Below are 16,780 nucleotides of genomic sequence, written 5' to 3' on the forward strand. Positions count from 1 at the left end.
AATAGCCAGTTCTGCTTTTTTCAATCAGTGCCTTCTTATGTAGTCCATATATTCCTGATGTAGAAATGGTTAATATTGGATGGATGATGAGGTGTTTGATTGCTCTCAACTTATCAGGCTGAAGTACTTGCTTTCTTCAGCCAAGGCTGTGAGCATAGAGTTCATGTCACCGATGGCCATGTTGCCGATCCCTGCCGGTACAGAAGCTAGGGTGACAGAGTTGCGTGGGGTGGTGAGACGTGAGGAATTCTGGGAGAGGCTCTGCAGAAGGCCAGGACTCAGGGTGCCCGACATTAAGCTGGAGTGGTCCCCGTCATCGAGCATGGTGTCAAAGTCGATCTGGGCGTGCTCTGCGCCACCAGATCCACCAGTGGAGGAATCTACTGTGCTGCTGGAAACCTGGTTGACTCCTGGTGAGGCCATGTTAGCTGCAGCAGTGTTGTTGCTGGCTGGAGCCTGGTTGGCACAGGGTGACATGGGGACATCAAAGGAGGCAGAAGCTGGCTCAAACAAATGAATCTGACCTGTGTAGAACACAGCAGAGTTGGGATTCTCAGAGTTGCTATGGTGGGCCTCTGAGCCACTGGGCCTCTTTGGACTTGCCTCTGAGGTGTCATTACCAAGGCTGGGACTCAAATCAGATGACTTGGGTATTCGGCTCGGTTGCATTATGCTTAACCCTGCGTGTTGTCTGGCACTAGACTTGGGCTCTGTGGGAGGCCTGGGATGTAACATTCCCCTGCCTCCATTATGAATATTGTGCTGCTGCTGCTGCTGCTGAGAGAGAACACTGCAATTTTGTTGCTGATCCACTTGGTTCACATGCGAATACCCATCAGCCTGTGTCCTTGCCTTGTAATTTTGCAGTTCTGGGTCTGCCGTACCGTTACGGGTAGGTCTCACGCTAGTGCTCCCAGATATAGAATTCGGGATCGCCTCTTGGCCAAACCCTTGCTGAGGACTCATTTGCTCACTAAAGTTCACATTGTTGCATTGCCTCTGTTGCTGATGCTGCTGGTGGGATATATTCATCATCCTCTGGCTGTTGTGGTTTGCATACCCCTGCATAGACATGTTCTGACTCATAGTCCCTACCTGCTGGTTGCTGCCAAGGCCTTGACCCTGTGCCTGGAAGGAACCAAAGTTATGCCTCTGCTGAACAACAGCTAAATTTCCCCTGATAGGATGCTGCTGTTGTTTGGAGAGCTTGGTTGTGGTGTCCACAGTCCCCGAGCTCACCTCGTTCCACTGCACTGGCATATTATTCTTGTTCATGTTGTTCGATGGTGCTGAGAAGGGCTGCTGGGAGCCACCTTGACCCATCTGGCAGGATTGCATATCCTGACCAGACTGATTCATGGTAGCATCAGCCATGGCCATCCTTCTCTGTGTATAAAATGATAATGGTGGGGGCATGCCTGTCTGGTAGCCCTGAGACTGATTGTTGAAATGGTAGTCAGCTTGCCCCGAGTTGTGACCTGAGTTGCCAGTGTTCTGGGTTCTGAGGTACTGCACCACATCATCCGGAAGCACTATATCATCCTCTGCACCTTGCTCCCCATCTACTGCCATGTTTTCCATGGCTACGTTCTCACAAATGCTAGGTGGTCTGGGGGCGAATGGGTAGCGCTGCAGGCTGCCATCAGAGCGAGTGTAGCCCTGCATAGCCAGTGTCTGGTGACGTTCTGCAGCTGATGAACCACTCATGGGGTTCATGCTGTTCATGCTGTTGTAGCGCTGGACCCTAGGAAAGGAGAGAGGGTCCAGGGCGGGACGATGCACTGGGTCACTGGCACGGCGTGGAAGGTTGTTGGGTACCTCATGGGGCATCATGCTGTGGTTGCCATATCCCAGGTCACTGCAACGCCGGGGCACAGTACCAGATGGTGGATGATGGAATAGGTGGGATGAGCTTTCCTGGGAGTCACCGTAGAGCGCCATGCGGGTCCTCAGGCTCATTCGATCCATATTAGGGAGAGGAGTGGGTGGAGCTCCGCCAATGGCAGCAGCATACTTTGCCTTGAGCCGATAATGCTGAGCTGGTGTCAGACTGAGAAGGCTTGGGAGACCTCCACTACTGCCACCACCGCCACCACCTCCTCCTCCACAGTGGCTGGCCTCACTGGAGCGACGAGACAGATCAGTGGAGATTGGGTCATAGGAGTCAGCCGAACTGATATTGTTGTGTCGGTTAGTGCCAAACTGTGAAGCCTCACTGGAGCGACGGCTGGAGTAGCATGGTGAAATACCAGATGAACGCCGACTCATTGTGTATGCTGAGCTCATGGTGCTGGTGGTACTGTCACGCCGCTCGTTCAGCTGGTTCAGCAGTGTCACTTCACATGAAGACAGGTCGCCGCCACGTTGGCCAGGGTATGAACCATTGAAGTTACTCATTATGTTTGAGCTCTCCAGCAGGGAACCTGACAAATACAAAGGACATTATTACATAATGTAACAATTTGAATGAATGAATGAATGAATGAATGAATGAATGCCTTTATTGTCATTGCATGTTCACATACAACGAAATGTCTCATAAAAGAAAACTGTTTCCATTCACTCCACTCAAACACACTCTTACATACACACACATTAAATAGAATTACTGTTAAATAGGGTAAAATATGATCATAAAGTGCAGTTAAAAAAAAGATAAAGTGCAGTTAAAAAAAAAGGATAGGCTAAAGTGCAAATGCAGTTATTGCACATCAGTCTGTGGTGATTGAAAATAAGATTATTGTGGTGATGATGGGAGAGGGATTGGGGGGGGGAGACTTCAGTTCATGTATTTGGCTTAGATAAATACATTTGAATTGACTCTACTACATAATGCCACTCAGCCACTTATCTTGCACCCTCATCGCACATTAAAGCACCTTAAAAATATTGATAGCTTTCCTCAAATCTTCCACACTTACCGACTGCAGGTATGGGAGGCAGCTTCGTGCTGTTGCGTTGACCCTGTGGTAGTTGTGGTGCAGAGTTGCCCCAGGGGCAGGAGTCTCTCACTGTCTTCAGCCTTTCCTTCTTGATGTTCTCCAGCTTGATGGTGATGGCACCACCATGACCCACAGCTTTCCTCATCTGGAGCCCCATTCCAGCATGCTGCCCCCCAGCGGAAACAGTGGAGTCAACCATGGGGCACTCATCCTGTGCACTGAGGTCCCCGAAGCTGCCCCCGCTGTGCAGGGCCATCTCTACCCCACTGTCGTTGTTGTTGGCGCTACTGAGAGGCGATGGCTCACTGCTACATGACGAGTGGCCACCAGGACTGGACTGATATGTCTGGAGGAGGATAGAAAAGAAGAACTTGATGTAAGTAAACTATAAAAGACATATTATAATCGATGGTGGTTCATCATTTAGTGTTCCACTTGTAAATGAACTTTTTTACCAAACTGTGGTAACAATGGTAACAATCTGCTATTTAAGGCTGAAGCTGATGGTAATCCTTTCATGGCAATCCATCCAATAGTGTTAATTTAGTCTGGATCAAAGAGGTAAACAGACCGACCAACATCCCAAACATCACAAAATAGGTAAAATTTAAAGAATAGAAATTAATAGAACAAAACTATAGAGATATATAAAGATATAGGCTTATGCCAAGTTTAGAAAACTCCATTATATATTCTTCAATATTAAATAATTACCGCAGTTAGAAAATTCTGATTGTAATGGTGTTTTGTAATAACTAATGTAGGCCTACAGTTCCATAATCTCATTCATAATGGATGCGTTTTGATTTATTTACAACAAGAAAACAAGTGGATAATAGATGAGTTCTGTGAGCAACAATCCAGCAGCGACAGTAATTCAAACTGGCCCAAAATGAACTAAAGTCTTGATCACAGCTTGATGCTGGCACTATTTGTTCAGCACACAGGCTAAAACAGTCCCAGCCTTTGAATATTAATGTTACAATGACTTTTATCATCGGCCGACAGCAAAGGCTACTGCCAGTAACTGTGTGTGTGTGTGTCCGTACATGCATATGTGTGTGTGTGCCCCATATACAAAGGAACATGTTTTAAATTTGTGAAAATGGATTATCATGCAAAAAGGCTAGTTTCCATTTTTCGGGAATGCAACAGTGTAGCGTGAAACACAAGGACACATTTGCACATCACTCATGCAGAGCTGCAACGAGACAGAGAGAGACAGTTTGGAGTGCTCACCTCAGTGAAGTCTGTCCATTAGGAAGGTTATAAGAGAAAGAGAGAAGCAAGTTCAAGCAACGACCAAAGAGGTGAGTTAGGAAGGACGCAGGCAGTGCCTCAGAGCAATGTTAGTAAAGTGGAAAACAGTGAGGAAAATAAGTATATGCTGCTCTTTGTTGGTTTCTGAACATACAAAGCCATGCATGCAATTATTTGATCAAGTTATATTAAAAAGTAAAAGGTGATATTGTTCATTCGGAGTGCTAAGAGTGGTACAATTCCTTCAAGGTGCATTTATCAAATTCCAAAGTTTAAATTCAATAACAGGGAATTTCCTGAGAGATTTGTGTTGGATTCCTTTAAATAAATGTGATCAGGACTCACCATGGAGTTCTCAGTCTTGATAGATTTGACTTGTAGGCAGTCTTCCACTCCTCTAGAGGTGCTGTTGGCTTCAAGCTTGCCGTCCAAGCCGCCTCTCGCACCGTGTTTGGAATTCGCCTCGTTCTCTCCGTTGCCTTTGGGTGGCAGTCTCGGAGGAACGTCGCTTCGTTGTTTCTTGGTGACGTGGGCTTCTGGTCCGTGGACTGTCTTAACGTGCTTCCTGAGAGAGCTGGGGTCCGTGTAGCGCTTGGTACAGCCCGGGATCTTACACACATATGGTTTCTGCCAAGAGGGGATTTAACAAAACACTTAATGGGGAAAAAAATAATTGAGATTCGACCTCAGATGGAAAATATTAGGGAGTAATAAAAAGAAGCTCATCATAAGAAAACCACAACATATGAATATTTTATTTTTCTGAATGCATCTTGGTCTATGTGAAGCCTACATAAAATATAATTAAATTAGAGCAGTCAAAGAATCCCTGCAACTAAAACTTTGAACATTATAAGGATCTACATGAATAAAAGATATTGTGGTGATAAGATGATGACAGGGGTAAATCAGTGGATTGATGTGTGTGTGAGTGTGTGAACATACCTCATTAGAGTGTGTGCGGTTCTGGTGCTTGGCCCGATCTGAGGCGTTGGAAAAGGCCTTGTTGCAGCCTTCGTGTTCACACACATAGGGCTTCTCCCCGGTGTGAGACCGGAGGTGGGTCTTGAGGTTCTCCAGGCGAGAGTAAGCTTTTGCGCAGCCCTCAAACTGCAGACAGACAGACAGATAAACAGTGAGTACTATGTTATTTTGTCTGCAGCTGGTTAGAGAAAAGAGAAAAGAGCTGGGCAACACACAAAAAAAAGCCCTGTGTGTTTCAGTTTTCAAATGTAATCTACTCTTGGACTCTTGCCCACCTACTGTGGCGTGCCACACAAAAGCAAAGCCCGGCTACACTTTGGTAAAAAGGGCTATTATGCGAAATATCTAAACTAAGTGTGAGGTGTGGTAGAGCTCTTTGTCTAGTGTGCTTTGTTGAGACAAAGAGAAGTCTGTGTTTAGCCTTTGTATTCACTTGTACTGTACAAGCTATAATTTGGTATTCCTTCTGAGCAGTCACTGTGAACGTAATTGGCTTTGAAATTAAAAGAGAATCAAATTAGAGTAGCTCAGAAATCGGATATAAAAGTCGGAAGATTCTCCCTTAAAAGATGAGACTGAAGGGGAGTTAGACAATGCACGTGGGATTTGTACATAGAATATACAACAAGGCCTTAATATGGACCCATGGCCCCCAAGCATGCCTGCAGATTTTAATTACACCCCACACTGTCAATCAGCTTTCTTAACTTTTCTCCTTCAAAAGTCATCTGTTTTAATGCATTCACAAGATCCTGTGAACAAGCTTTGAAGCTAAGAAAACAGGCTTCACAAGGCAAATGAAGGCTTCAATAAAACCCCTGTGATTCATCAAAAGGGAAAATAGAGCCTGTCCTCCCAAGAAATGACCTACAGTTACGTTTTGGTGACAGACGCCATCTAGCAACTCTTATAATAAAGACCTGGAGAAGTGGCACCGTTTAGATGACGTCTATATATTAAGGTGACAAATTTCCATTTGCAGAAGTAGCAGATTAAATTCTAATTTGCACATAGTGGAGTTTGCTGCAGGACACCACTGTTCGCTTCCTGTCTCCAGCTGCGAGTTGGACAGTTTTTTAAGGAACTACAGTTGTCGTGGTGTTCGCTGTTGCCATGACAACAAAAGTAGCCTAACTTTGAGTAAAATATAACTGATGCTACAAACACAAAAAAGCAAAATGAGATGAACTTTTTTTGAGGAATTAGAAGGGTTGTATGTTAGAGACTGCATGTAACAATCGATTCCCAGTCCCAGTAGATGCTTAACCATTTCCCTGCTGCTTCAATTTTCTTTTAAAGGACATTTTTAAAGTCTGTTACAAATGTAATACTAAATTGTCCCTTTAAATAGAGTAGACAGACCATAAGTGAGTCAGTGAGTCTGATGATGCTGTGCTCAGTTACTCAGCCAGTTACTAACAGTGTATCACAGTGTTTCACAGACGTCCGAGGGGTCTTACCGTGCATTTATGCGGCTTCTCCCCCGTGTGTCTCCTCATGTGGACCACCAGCATGTACTGGGCCTTGAAGGGCTTCTGCTCCCGTGAACACTCCTCCCAGCGGCACACAAACTCCTTCTTCTCGCCGTGGATGTGGTCGTTGTTGATGTGCTGAGGAGACAATTCAATTCCCGTCAGTTATCGCAATGCTAATGAAAACGAGTCAGCGAATTCTTGTCTATTTCCCACCAGAAGAGCATCTCTCTCTTTTTCATGTTGTCCATGCATACGTGCACAAACACACACATTATGAGTGATGGTGCCATCCATTATAGCTGACAGTTATTATGCATCTGTCAACAGGAGACAAAAAACTATAAAAGCACTATGTCTGCTTTTTCAGGCAGGGTGCAGTCGCTTCTTCAATGGAGAGGAACTTCCTCAGCTCCCATTAAAAGTGATCAGGAAGAGGATTTTTGTAACGGCTTGTATTTATTGTCCATTCTCCTTACGTTTAATGGATCAGGAAGTCAGTGGTCGACGTAAAACATTTCCTGTGTGACGCTTAAACTTACACTGAAATTGCATATTAGTGTACTACTTTCAGACAAGTCTAATCACACTTGGTTTGAACTTCAATATGTAAAAAGTTCATGTATGATGTAAAAAATCTGATTCTCTTGAAATGATCGACGCTGCAAAATTATACATCTTGTAATTTGAGCACGATTTCCACCTTGTAGGAATTCCTCATGTTTAAAGCATCTCTTGTCTTGTTTGAATGAATAATTTGCACCACTGGAGAAAGACACAGTCAGTAACTACTACTACAATGTGTAGGCATGCAAGAGAATGGCATATTACCCAGACTACCTTCAAGGTTTCTTAATTATGCCCTCAGACACAACACGTTTGATTAAACTCACATGACTTGTATTGCAGACAAACACACACTTACTACACACACACAATCTTTCTGAACAGACACACTTTAAAAACTCCCATCCTGTGCACCACATGCAAATATCCACACACCCAGAGGAACCACTTCATTTCCTGAGGACATCCAGGCCCACAATGCTGCACTTATGTGGCCACTTCTTTACCAGTGAAAAAGCTCAGTGGTTGACGATTTTGCTGAGATCTATTTTGGGTGAAGGAGGGAGGAATGGAAACAAGTGTGTGGCCCAGCGGAGGCCTCTATTTTCAGGTTACACACTAGTGTGAATCCATAATTTGGGGGATCTCGAAACAGGATTACTTTGGTTAAGCAGAAGCCAGAAAAACCCACAGGTGTGTGTATGTGTGTGTTTTTTTTGCTGATATTGTGAGAACCTTGTGTGAAACCCTGGATGTGCTTAGGGAGATGCTGTCAGGGTTTTCTTAAAGAAGAAATGGCTATAAAATTTCTTCTTCATTATATTTCTGGTTGGCTTTTCATGAAGTGGATAGAAACGGTGGTCTGGTGAGGATTTAAGAATGTGCTGGCCTCACATTGTCCATCTACACCCTCGATCAAACCAGCACTCCTCTACTAGACTCGCTATTCCTGGCGAGCTTTCACAAGAGTTTGTGGCGAGGGAGTCGGAGCTGGGGCAAAAGTTCTCAAAGGTAACTCTGGTCCTGACTTGCAGCGGCCCACAGTGACCCCTCCACCCCCTCACATCAGTCCCTGGGTGTGTGGACTTGACATACACCTCCTACCACAGCCCTGAGATGACTGACAGCCAGTCAGAAAGTGGAAAGCGAGAGGAGAAGTTGGGCTGGAACGAGGGGGAGCATGAAGTTCTAAAACTACAGAGCTGCTGGCATGACGATGGATTTACGGCCAGCCCTCTGGGCTTCGGGGCTTGGGGGTGTTGCTGGGAGTGAAAGGTTAGGGGTTAGGGGTCACGGGGCTGAGGGGTTGGGGTTTGAGGGGTGTGGGAGGGGGGGGCACAGCTGCAGGGTGTGGACTTGTATTTGGTGAGAGACGGCAAGCTCATTAACGTTGCACGTGTCAAGCCAACAGGAAAGGATCAGTTACTGGACGGCTTTCTGACCAGACTCAATCAGAATGAATTTAATGAGTAGCAGAAGAGTTACTTAACCCTTACATACTGTTCATATTCTCACTCGTCTACATCTATTCACATTCATAAGTCCCTATCAGATTAATCTTATGGATAAAAGACATTCACCATCACTATTTTATGATCCAGGAGAATATTTTATAGAATATGATGGATACAATATTTTAATGCAGATTTTATTTTATTTTTTTCTTAAAATAAACACTGGTCAAACTTGTACATTTGTATATATAAATTTGTGTATTGGCTGTAGAAACATTAAAAAAGGTCACATTAGGGAAAGTTCAACTAAAAGAAATGTGTATATGGTGTTTTTAAAACTCTGAAATGGGTCAAATTTGACCCGGAATAGTATTTATGAGGCCACTTTATCTTTTTATTCTACACAGCGAATCAGATTTAACTTTCACCACAGCAAAGAAACTGATAATGCTGATGAAATCAACGGCTTCCAGAAAAGCAAGATGAAAATATGTCGGCAAATTTCTCAACACTGAATTATCTGTTCTAACTTTGGACAGTGAACTTTGAAGTGGGATTTATAGTGTCATGGCAGTTTTCTTTCTCTTACTGGGTTGTCATTAAAAACATAACAACTATGTCATTCCAATAAATCTCAAGATACAATAGCCTCAAAGTCACATTCAGAGTGAACCAAGTAGCCTCATACTCACATGAACGAGTTGATCCTGGGTGTCATACTCCTTTGTGCAGCCCTCCCAGTGGCAGTTGGTCTCATATACGGCCTCAGGCTCCTGCTTGCACTCGTCTTTATCCAGATCTTCACTCAGGTCCAAGATCCCTCCACCGTGATCCTGGAGAAAGAAGATACACTACTTCAGACAGGACCCATAACTTTCATTCAAGTGTTTAATTGACTAGAGACGGAAATAAAATGCAAATAAAGACTGCATCTTTTATCTGTAGCTGTGGTCAATACATTAGAAAAGCATTCTGTACTATTTTGCATCTCTCTTATCTTATCTGCTTCTTAATCCTAATGAGTTGTTGGTTGATCTCAATGCGTGACAACACCTCTTGTCATTGATCAAAGCTGCATTTTTTATTCACTCCCTATAATCAATTGTAGACAAATTAGCAGCTACAGTTAAAGCGGGACCTATTTTCCTACTGTGAGTAGCTGGAGCTGTGATAAAGATGGATGGATAAGTTATAAAATAAGAGAAAACTGTGCAGTTGGTTGGACTTTAAAGTCTTCAAGAAAAGGTAACTCATTATTGTTTGGAATCAACTGTATAACTTAGAAAATTAATATTTAATGTTGTAGGTGGGTAGTAAGGGTTGGCAACCATGAACTCCTGAAATGTCAAATGGTGTAACTACAAAAGAATGATAAATATTAAATATTTCATCCACCAACAGTGAACATCAAATGAAAAGAAACATTTTCGGAGCATTCTACATTTACATTTTAAAGGAGTTTGTCTATATTGAACAGGAAATATCCTAAAAACAACCACAGTTTTGACACATTATGTACAATTTGTGTGCTCTTACATATTGTTCATATTCTGACATTATGCATTTTTTTTGCATTTTTGTATACTGTGGTTTACATTAGGAAAAGTCCAGCTAAAATACATTTGTATAGGGTGTTTTTGCAGCTCACAATTGTAAAAATGGGTCAAATGGACCCTGAACAGTATTTAATCAGATTTTGATGAAAAATAATACTGGTTACACCAATTGGACACTGGGTTGCATCACATCATTGATCCATTTGCTTTTGTTTTTGTTTTTCAGAATTTCAGATTTCATACCTGAGAGGACGGTGAGATGGGCAGCGGACCCTCTGCTTCTGTTTTAACCTTTGACCTCTTGGTGATCAGTGGGTTGACAGTGCTGCTCACTGCCGGGTCTCCGCCAGCGTTCTGAAGGATAAATAAAACAGAGGAAATGGTCAAATAGGAGGAAACAAGCATTTCTACCAGTTTGTCTATGTGAAACTCTATCTGTGTGACTTTCTGAGGCAAAAAAAGACAAAATAATCTGTTTTATTTTGTTTATGCATGCATCAAGAGTGAATATTTACTCTAGACAAACAAAAAGTGGTTTTAAATTCACGTCCATTTATCCAAACACTCCACATCCACTGACCCACCAGCCCACTCATTCATAATCTATCATTCAATTAATCTTACACACACAACATTCATCCACCTGCGCATCCATTAGCCCTCCCACTCCTCCCTTCACCTATCAATTTCACCATCCAATTCAATTTATTAAAACCGCCAGATTCCACTCAGTTGACACCACGTCTTTCCACACCACCGGGAGAGGCAGAGGGGAATCAGATAACTAAGCCACAGAGATACCACACAATTGTTTTTGGCACGATTGCTCGTTGCAGAGATGTGAGGAGTCCCGGTTGCGCCAGGCACCGGATCCCATAAGTCAGACTGGGACCCGCCGCCGAGACTAAACAGTTTAGACTGCTTTATGATCGCCAAAGCCGCAAGGAAATATGAAAGAAGAGGAGTTATTACCCTCATTGAGAGAAGGGGGGGAGGAAGGCAGTGGGGTGGGGGGTGGGGGGGGGTTGGGAAGGGAGGGGCTTTTGATCTGCCGAGCGATTCTGAAGACGACGGAGAGACAAAGACACACACGGCATGTTAAAGCTCTAATGGAGACGAAAAGAAAGGAAAGATATAAAATGTAAAGCAGCTGAAAGATGTGTGTGTTAGTGAGTGTGTGTGTGCATGTGTGTGTGTGTGTGTGTGTGTATAGTGAGGTTCACTGGAGGGGGTCTCCTAATCCCACCCAGACTCTACAGTGCAGTTCAACATTTGTGCAGGCCTCGATGATTCATTCCGCTGGCTGGAAACCAAAAGGGAAACATGGTTCTGATCATTGTTGAATTGCAGCTGAATGTGTTTGTGCACGTGCAGGAGTCTGAGTGTGTCTTTCTGTGTGTGTGTGTGTGTGTGTGTGTATCAGTGTGTGTGTGTGTGTAGTGAATATATACACTCGGATCCTTTCGGTGTGTGTCAGTAGACCGCCTCTCTCGGTGAGACGCTGTGCTGAAACAGAGCTGGAGGCAGCTGATAACAGTGTGAGGTGGAGTGATTCACTGAGTGGGAAGTTTACATTATGAGTGGCTGTGGAGTATACAGTGGGCTGATAAAGAGAGACAGAGGAGACAGTAGGAAGTAAGACAGATGGAAGTGAGAGGGAGACTCCTACATATTTCTGACCTTAAGCAGAATTTACAAAAACAAGACTTTCCTGATTTTTTTTAAAGTTCTTTTTTGGACAGTTTGTTGGACACAACAAGCAGTTTGAGGACATTACTGCTGGTTCTGTAAACTTGTGATGGGCAATTTTTACTATTTTTGAAAATCTTTTATACTTCCGGCTTTAGCAGACATACAGTATTGTGCTTAAGTAGATGTTAAGCACAGTAACCCTAACCCTTTAACCCTTAACCCTAACCATTAGATGTGTTGTTTTAGCAATGCTATAATGACCATATATCATTATTTTTTAGCCTATTTATTAGAATACAACCAGAAAATACAGGAAATGTGTATGCAGTATTTATATCTTTAAGTATTTAGTGTAACCTCCCCTTACATTTGAACAATAGCAGGAACCTGGCCCTCTTAAACCTAAATGCAATGAAACCTTAAATAAATAGTACTATTTAATGATTAATGTTCAATTTTGTGTACTTATTTCCTGTATTTTTCTATTTGTATCTTAATAAAAAGACTGAAAAATAAACATGGATGGTCATTAAAACTTTGCTAAAACAACAAAGCTAGTGGTGGCCTAAGACTTTTGCACAGTACTGTAAATATATATTTATATATAAATCAGGTATGCATCATAAGTTTCAGACATATTTTGAATAGCTGCTTCTCTGTGATATTTCTGTGGGATGCTGCTCGCTTTTAAGTCATATCTGAGCTGATCTTGTGTACAAAATCACATAACAAACATAATTTTAAGGTACAGTATGCACTGTTGAGTTTTGTCCTTGTCCTTAAACAATCAACAAAGACTGAAGTCTGTGATTTTGTCATTTTCTTCCACTGTTGTGTCTCACTGTTAGTGACAAAGACGACGATAAGCATAGATGAGATTGAAGCCGCTGCACAAGTTGTGAGAAAAAGCAACTCTCTGGATCAAGTTTTGCACATTTTTTTTATGGCTCTGGATTGAATTTTGTGAAAATCCCAAGTTTATGCATCTTAACATCTGTTCACGCTTTGATATAAAAACATCAAGTTTAAAAAAAATCGTCTGTCTGGAACTTATTCGAGGATCCCTCCGTCTGTTCCACATCGTAGACATCCATAAAAACTGTATCAAAGGTAAGAGAAAGACGGAAAGAGAAATGTGTATGCACTTGAAGTTCAAGTGTACAGATCCTCCCCATTCCCACCTGGTTTGTCTCAGAGTTGGAGCTGTTGTGGGAGGTGGTCATCGGTGAAGCCGTCAGTGGGTGTTGGCGAGCCGAGAACGATGACGGCGACGGTTGAATGAGAGGAGGCGTGTGGCCGAAGGCGTTCAAACCCCTCTGCTGGGACAACAGCTGCTGGTACGCCACTGGGTTGATGGGATGAGGGAAGCTGAATGAAGGGCTGGGCGAGTGAGAAAAAGAAAACAGTTATCTCATGGAAAATATGAATGGAGGTTTGTGTCTGCTGAGTATTATCCAACGACTAAATCTAGTACATTTGAATGACTTCGCGCCATTTTAAATTTCATGTTTTTTGTTATTTATAGTCTCGGTTTCATTGTTGATTTTGGTCTTTTTGTGGGATTTGTTGGCAACACGAAAAACAGAAAATATCTCCAGCCTCCTTATCTTTTAAACATGCTGAACAAACATCTGTAAAGCATGTGCTATCTATTTTTGGCCCACAGTTGAGTGAGAACTACGCTGCTTGGCTGTAAACATTATTAAAAAAAATGGGGCTGATGGGACAACGTCTGAACAAAATAAACCCAGAACAACAACCACGCTGGCGGAGTGGACTCGTTTCCATTTCAGGGTTCAACGAATGAGAACTTTAAACTAGTAATTTTTCAGGAGCTTGACATGAAGTTGCTAAAAACAGATTTCTAAGTTTGTCATTCTCATGGTTTTTAATGACCCTGATATCGAAGTTAGGTCAAAAGTTGTTGCAAAAGCGATTATGTCTTTAAAGTTTTGTAAGTAATAATTAAAACGGAGAGTACTTTAAAAACAATTATTGTCAGTAAAGATTAGGGGAAAAAGAGCTTCTCTTTGGCCTCAGGTATAATCTTAAACAACTCTTTCATGTAAATATGCTGAAGTATGTATCTGACTGTAAATGTGTATTCAGTCTATGGGTCAGTGATAAATAAAGGTTGGCAAGATGAGAAAATAATATATCTATCAATATCTTAAAGAATAGTTCCTGAAAATGTCAAATGGTGTAACCACAAAAGAATGATACATATTAAATATTTTATCCACCTACAGTGTATTTAAGTGGACTTATACTAATAATTACTTAATTTAAACAATGTAAATGGTTCCTGATCGACATGATTCCCCAGATGAAATGTAATATTTAGAACAATTGTATTCCATTACCTTTATTTAATATAAAAAGTTATAATGTAAGATCATGCCAAACTAGTTGATATGGTGTTTTATTGAGAATTTACTGTTTTTAAGCAAGTTGAATGAAGTTTTTATGGTTACACCACTTAGACATCCTCTAATATATTCTCTCAAAATGGATTGAAAGCAGACATTTGATGCTGGGTCCACAAAAAAAAGAATGTGTGCAAGTTATTCATATGTTTATTTTCACATTTCAACACCTTTAAATTTGGCTAAACCACACGGACACAAAAACCACATTGACTCAAATGTGTGTGTCTTTGGTAGTTGATCTATATACCTGATCCCTCCGACTGAAAGGTGGCCATAGGAGCTGCTGGCGGCCGAGCTGGAGCGGGAGTTGTTGATGTAGGCGACCAGGGAGTTGGGCGAGGTGCGGATCATAGTCTGCAGGTCGATGCTGGCGTCTGACAGCGGAGAGATGGATAGCGCCCTCTTCCTGCTGAGTCGGGGCGTCAGTCGTGGACTGGAGAAACGTGATACTGGACAAAAAAAACCAACAACACACAGAACACAAACAATGTCAAGAATTTTGATTACTAACTAACGTGGAGCATTAAGACATTTTTGGGCACAGTTGTCGTGCTTCACAGTTAAGTAGATTGGAGAATTTATGTGCAAATTCCTCGTGCTTCCATTAAATCTCCGCCTGGCTTCAACAGAAAGCACCAGTTACCCTGAACCATGTTGGAAGAAACATTCAGCCCTGAGCACTCTAGTGGAGGTCACATCCATGCTAAGCTACGCTCTATCTCCCGCATCTCTCTCTCACACATACACACACACACAGCTCCCCCTATTTAACATTCGCATCCTCTTATGCATAATGAATCGCCCCCAATCATTCTCAGTAATTACCGTGATAGCAATCTCTTTCAGACCGCTGTACTTGGGCAAGTTAAATGGAGGCAATTTAAACAAATTGATCTTAGAATACCATTAAAAAGAACAAGACTGACTTACAAAGGTAGGGTTCATGACCTGCTGCTAAACCTGGTTGTTGCACTATTTTCTTATACTTGTAGAAAGGAGAACAAGAAAATAATGAGGTAGACTACTTTCCCATGAACTTTAGGAGAGGGGGCTTATTTATTTTTCCATACGTACTGAAAGCCCCATCATTCATGTGTATTTATTTCTTTTTAAATTTCAAAGGTATGTAACTCCTACTTCCACAGTAGACAGAGACAGATCACTTGTTTGGGACCAACAGGTGCTGGTTTTGCAGTGTGAGCGGACAAAGAGCAGGGCTAGTTTGTGCACATGTGTAATTGGGTCTTACAGCAGAAATCATCAGAGGCGCGAGAGGCAGGAAACTCATAATAGGCCCATCACGACTCACCTAAGCACATGCACGGTGACCTGACACTCTCACACATTTGCCGCATGTCAACTCCACTGCTGTCAATATGTAGCCAATACGTGACTCTTAACCCGGCGGAGCTCACAACCCCTCGAGCCAAATGAATCCAGGCACCGCCATAATCACCGCGCCAGACCTACAGCCATAAACCGAGGTCTTACTTCCAAAACTATTATGTTTGGAGGTGGCGAGTCGTAAAGCGAAGGCATATGCACTTAGTTAAAAGGCCCCCTGAAACTTCAGACAGCAGACGACAGTAGTTGGAGGCTTATGAAAAAAAAGAAAAAGCGGGGGAAAAAAACTGGTGGAGATGATAGAGATGTGTATGAAAGAGCTGGCAAAAACAACAAACGGTCCTCAGGAATGTGCTTCTCTGAGGCTAATAAATAAATGTGTCATCTTTCATTAGCCACATAGAGGGGTGGGGATGGAGCGGAGAAGACAGACGGTAAAGGAGGAACAGAAAATAATGTAGAGGGTGAAGAGGCAGGCGGTCCTCAACAAGAGAATATGGGTCGTCCTGAAGGAGGAGTTCATTCTGATAAGCTATGTGTTGCTCCACACGGGTCATGCAGCCGCTTGAATTTGCTATTTTTGCAGAAAGCAAAGCTCGCTGCCTTGCCAACAGATTTAATGGGAGATAGGTGTATTAATATTCCGCTTTATAAAGCAGGAAACAGGCCTCAAAGCCTGGTGGCCTGGTAGCCTGGCGCCAGCCTCACCCCTCTGGGCACGGTGCCCAAAACACCTCCTCCTTACAAACCACCTCCTCAATCAAGCTCAGCACACAACTCTCAAATGCCTCCAGCAACAAAGCTAAAAACATCTTTGCTGTCTATACTGTTCTGTCATTCATGCTAAGTGGACAAGCTGGTTTTCTTTACATAGATGTTGTGCCAAACGATGTCACCGATCTAGCCTAAATTTACCTGGATTCAATTTCCTACATGCACACACACACACACACACACACACACACACACACACACACACACACACACACACACACACACACACACACACACACACACACACACACACACACACACACACACACACACACACTCTCTCTAACTTTGGCAAAGGAGTGTTTT

General features: G+C 42.8%; 1 protein-coding gene across 1 annotated transcript in view; it reads right to left on the minus strand.

Moving 5' to 3' along the window:
• Positions 1-105: 105 nt before the first annotated feature.
• Positions 106-16,780, minus strand: part of gli2a (GLI family zinc finger 2a) — a 29,135-nt gene continuing 12,460 nt past the window's right edge. Inside the window, exons 3-11 of the mRNA XM_062431446.1 lie at positions 14,604-14,805; positions 13,109-13,307; positions 10,479-10,589; positions 9,372-9,512; positions 6,647-6,796; positions 5,148-5,312; positions 4,548-4,829; positions 2,922-3,288; positions 106-2,423 (exon numbers count right to left, since the gene is read on the minus strand). Coding sequence (XP_062287430.1) covers positions 106-2,423; positions 2,922-3,288; positions 4,548-4,829; positions 5,148-5,312; positions 6,647-6,796; positions 9,372-9,512; positions 10,479-10,589; positions 13,109-13,307; positions 14,604-14,805 — 3,935 coding nt within the window. The remainder of the gene's footprint in view (positions 2,424-2,921; positions 3,289-4,547; positions 4,830-5,147; positions 5,313-6,646; positions 6,797-9,371; positions 9,513-10,478; positions 10,590-13,108; positions 13,308-14,603; positions 14,806-16,780) is intronic.

This window comes from Scomber scombrus, chromosome 13 (genome assembly GCF_963691925.1).
Source record: "Scomber scombrus chromosome 13, fScoSco1.1, whole genome shotgun sequence".
Taxonomy (NCBI): Eukaryota; Metazoa; Chordata; class Actinopteri; order Scombriformes; family Scombridae; genus Scomber; species Scomber scombrus.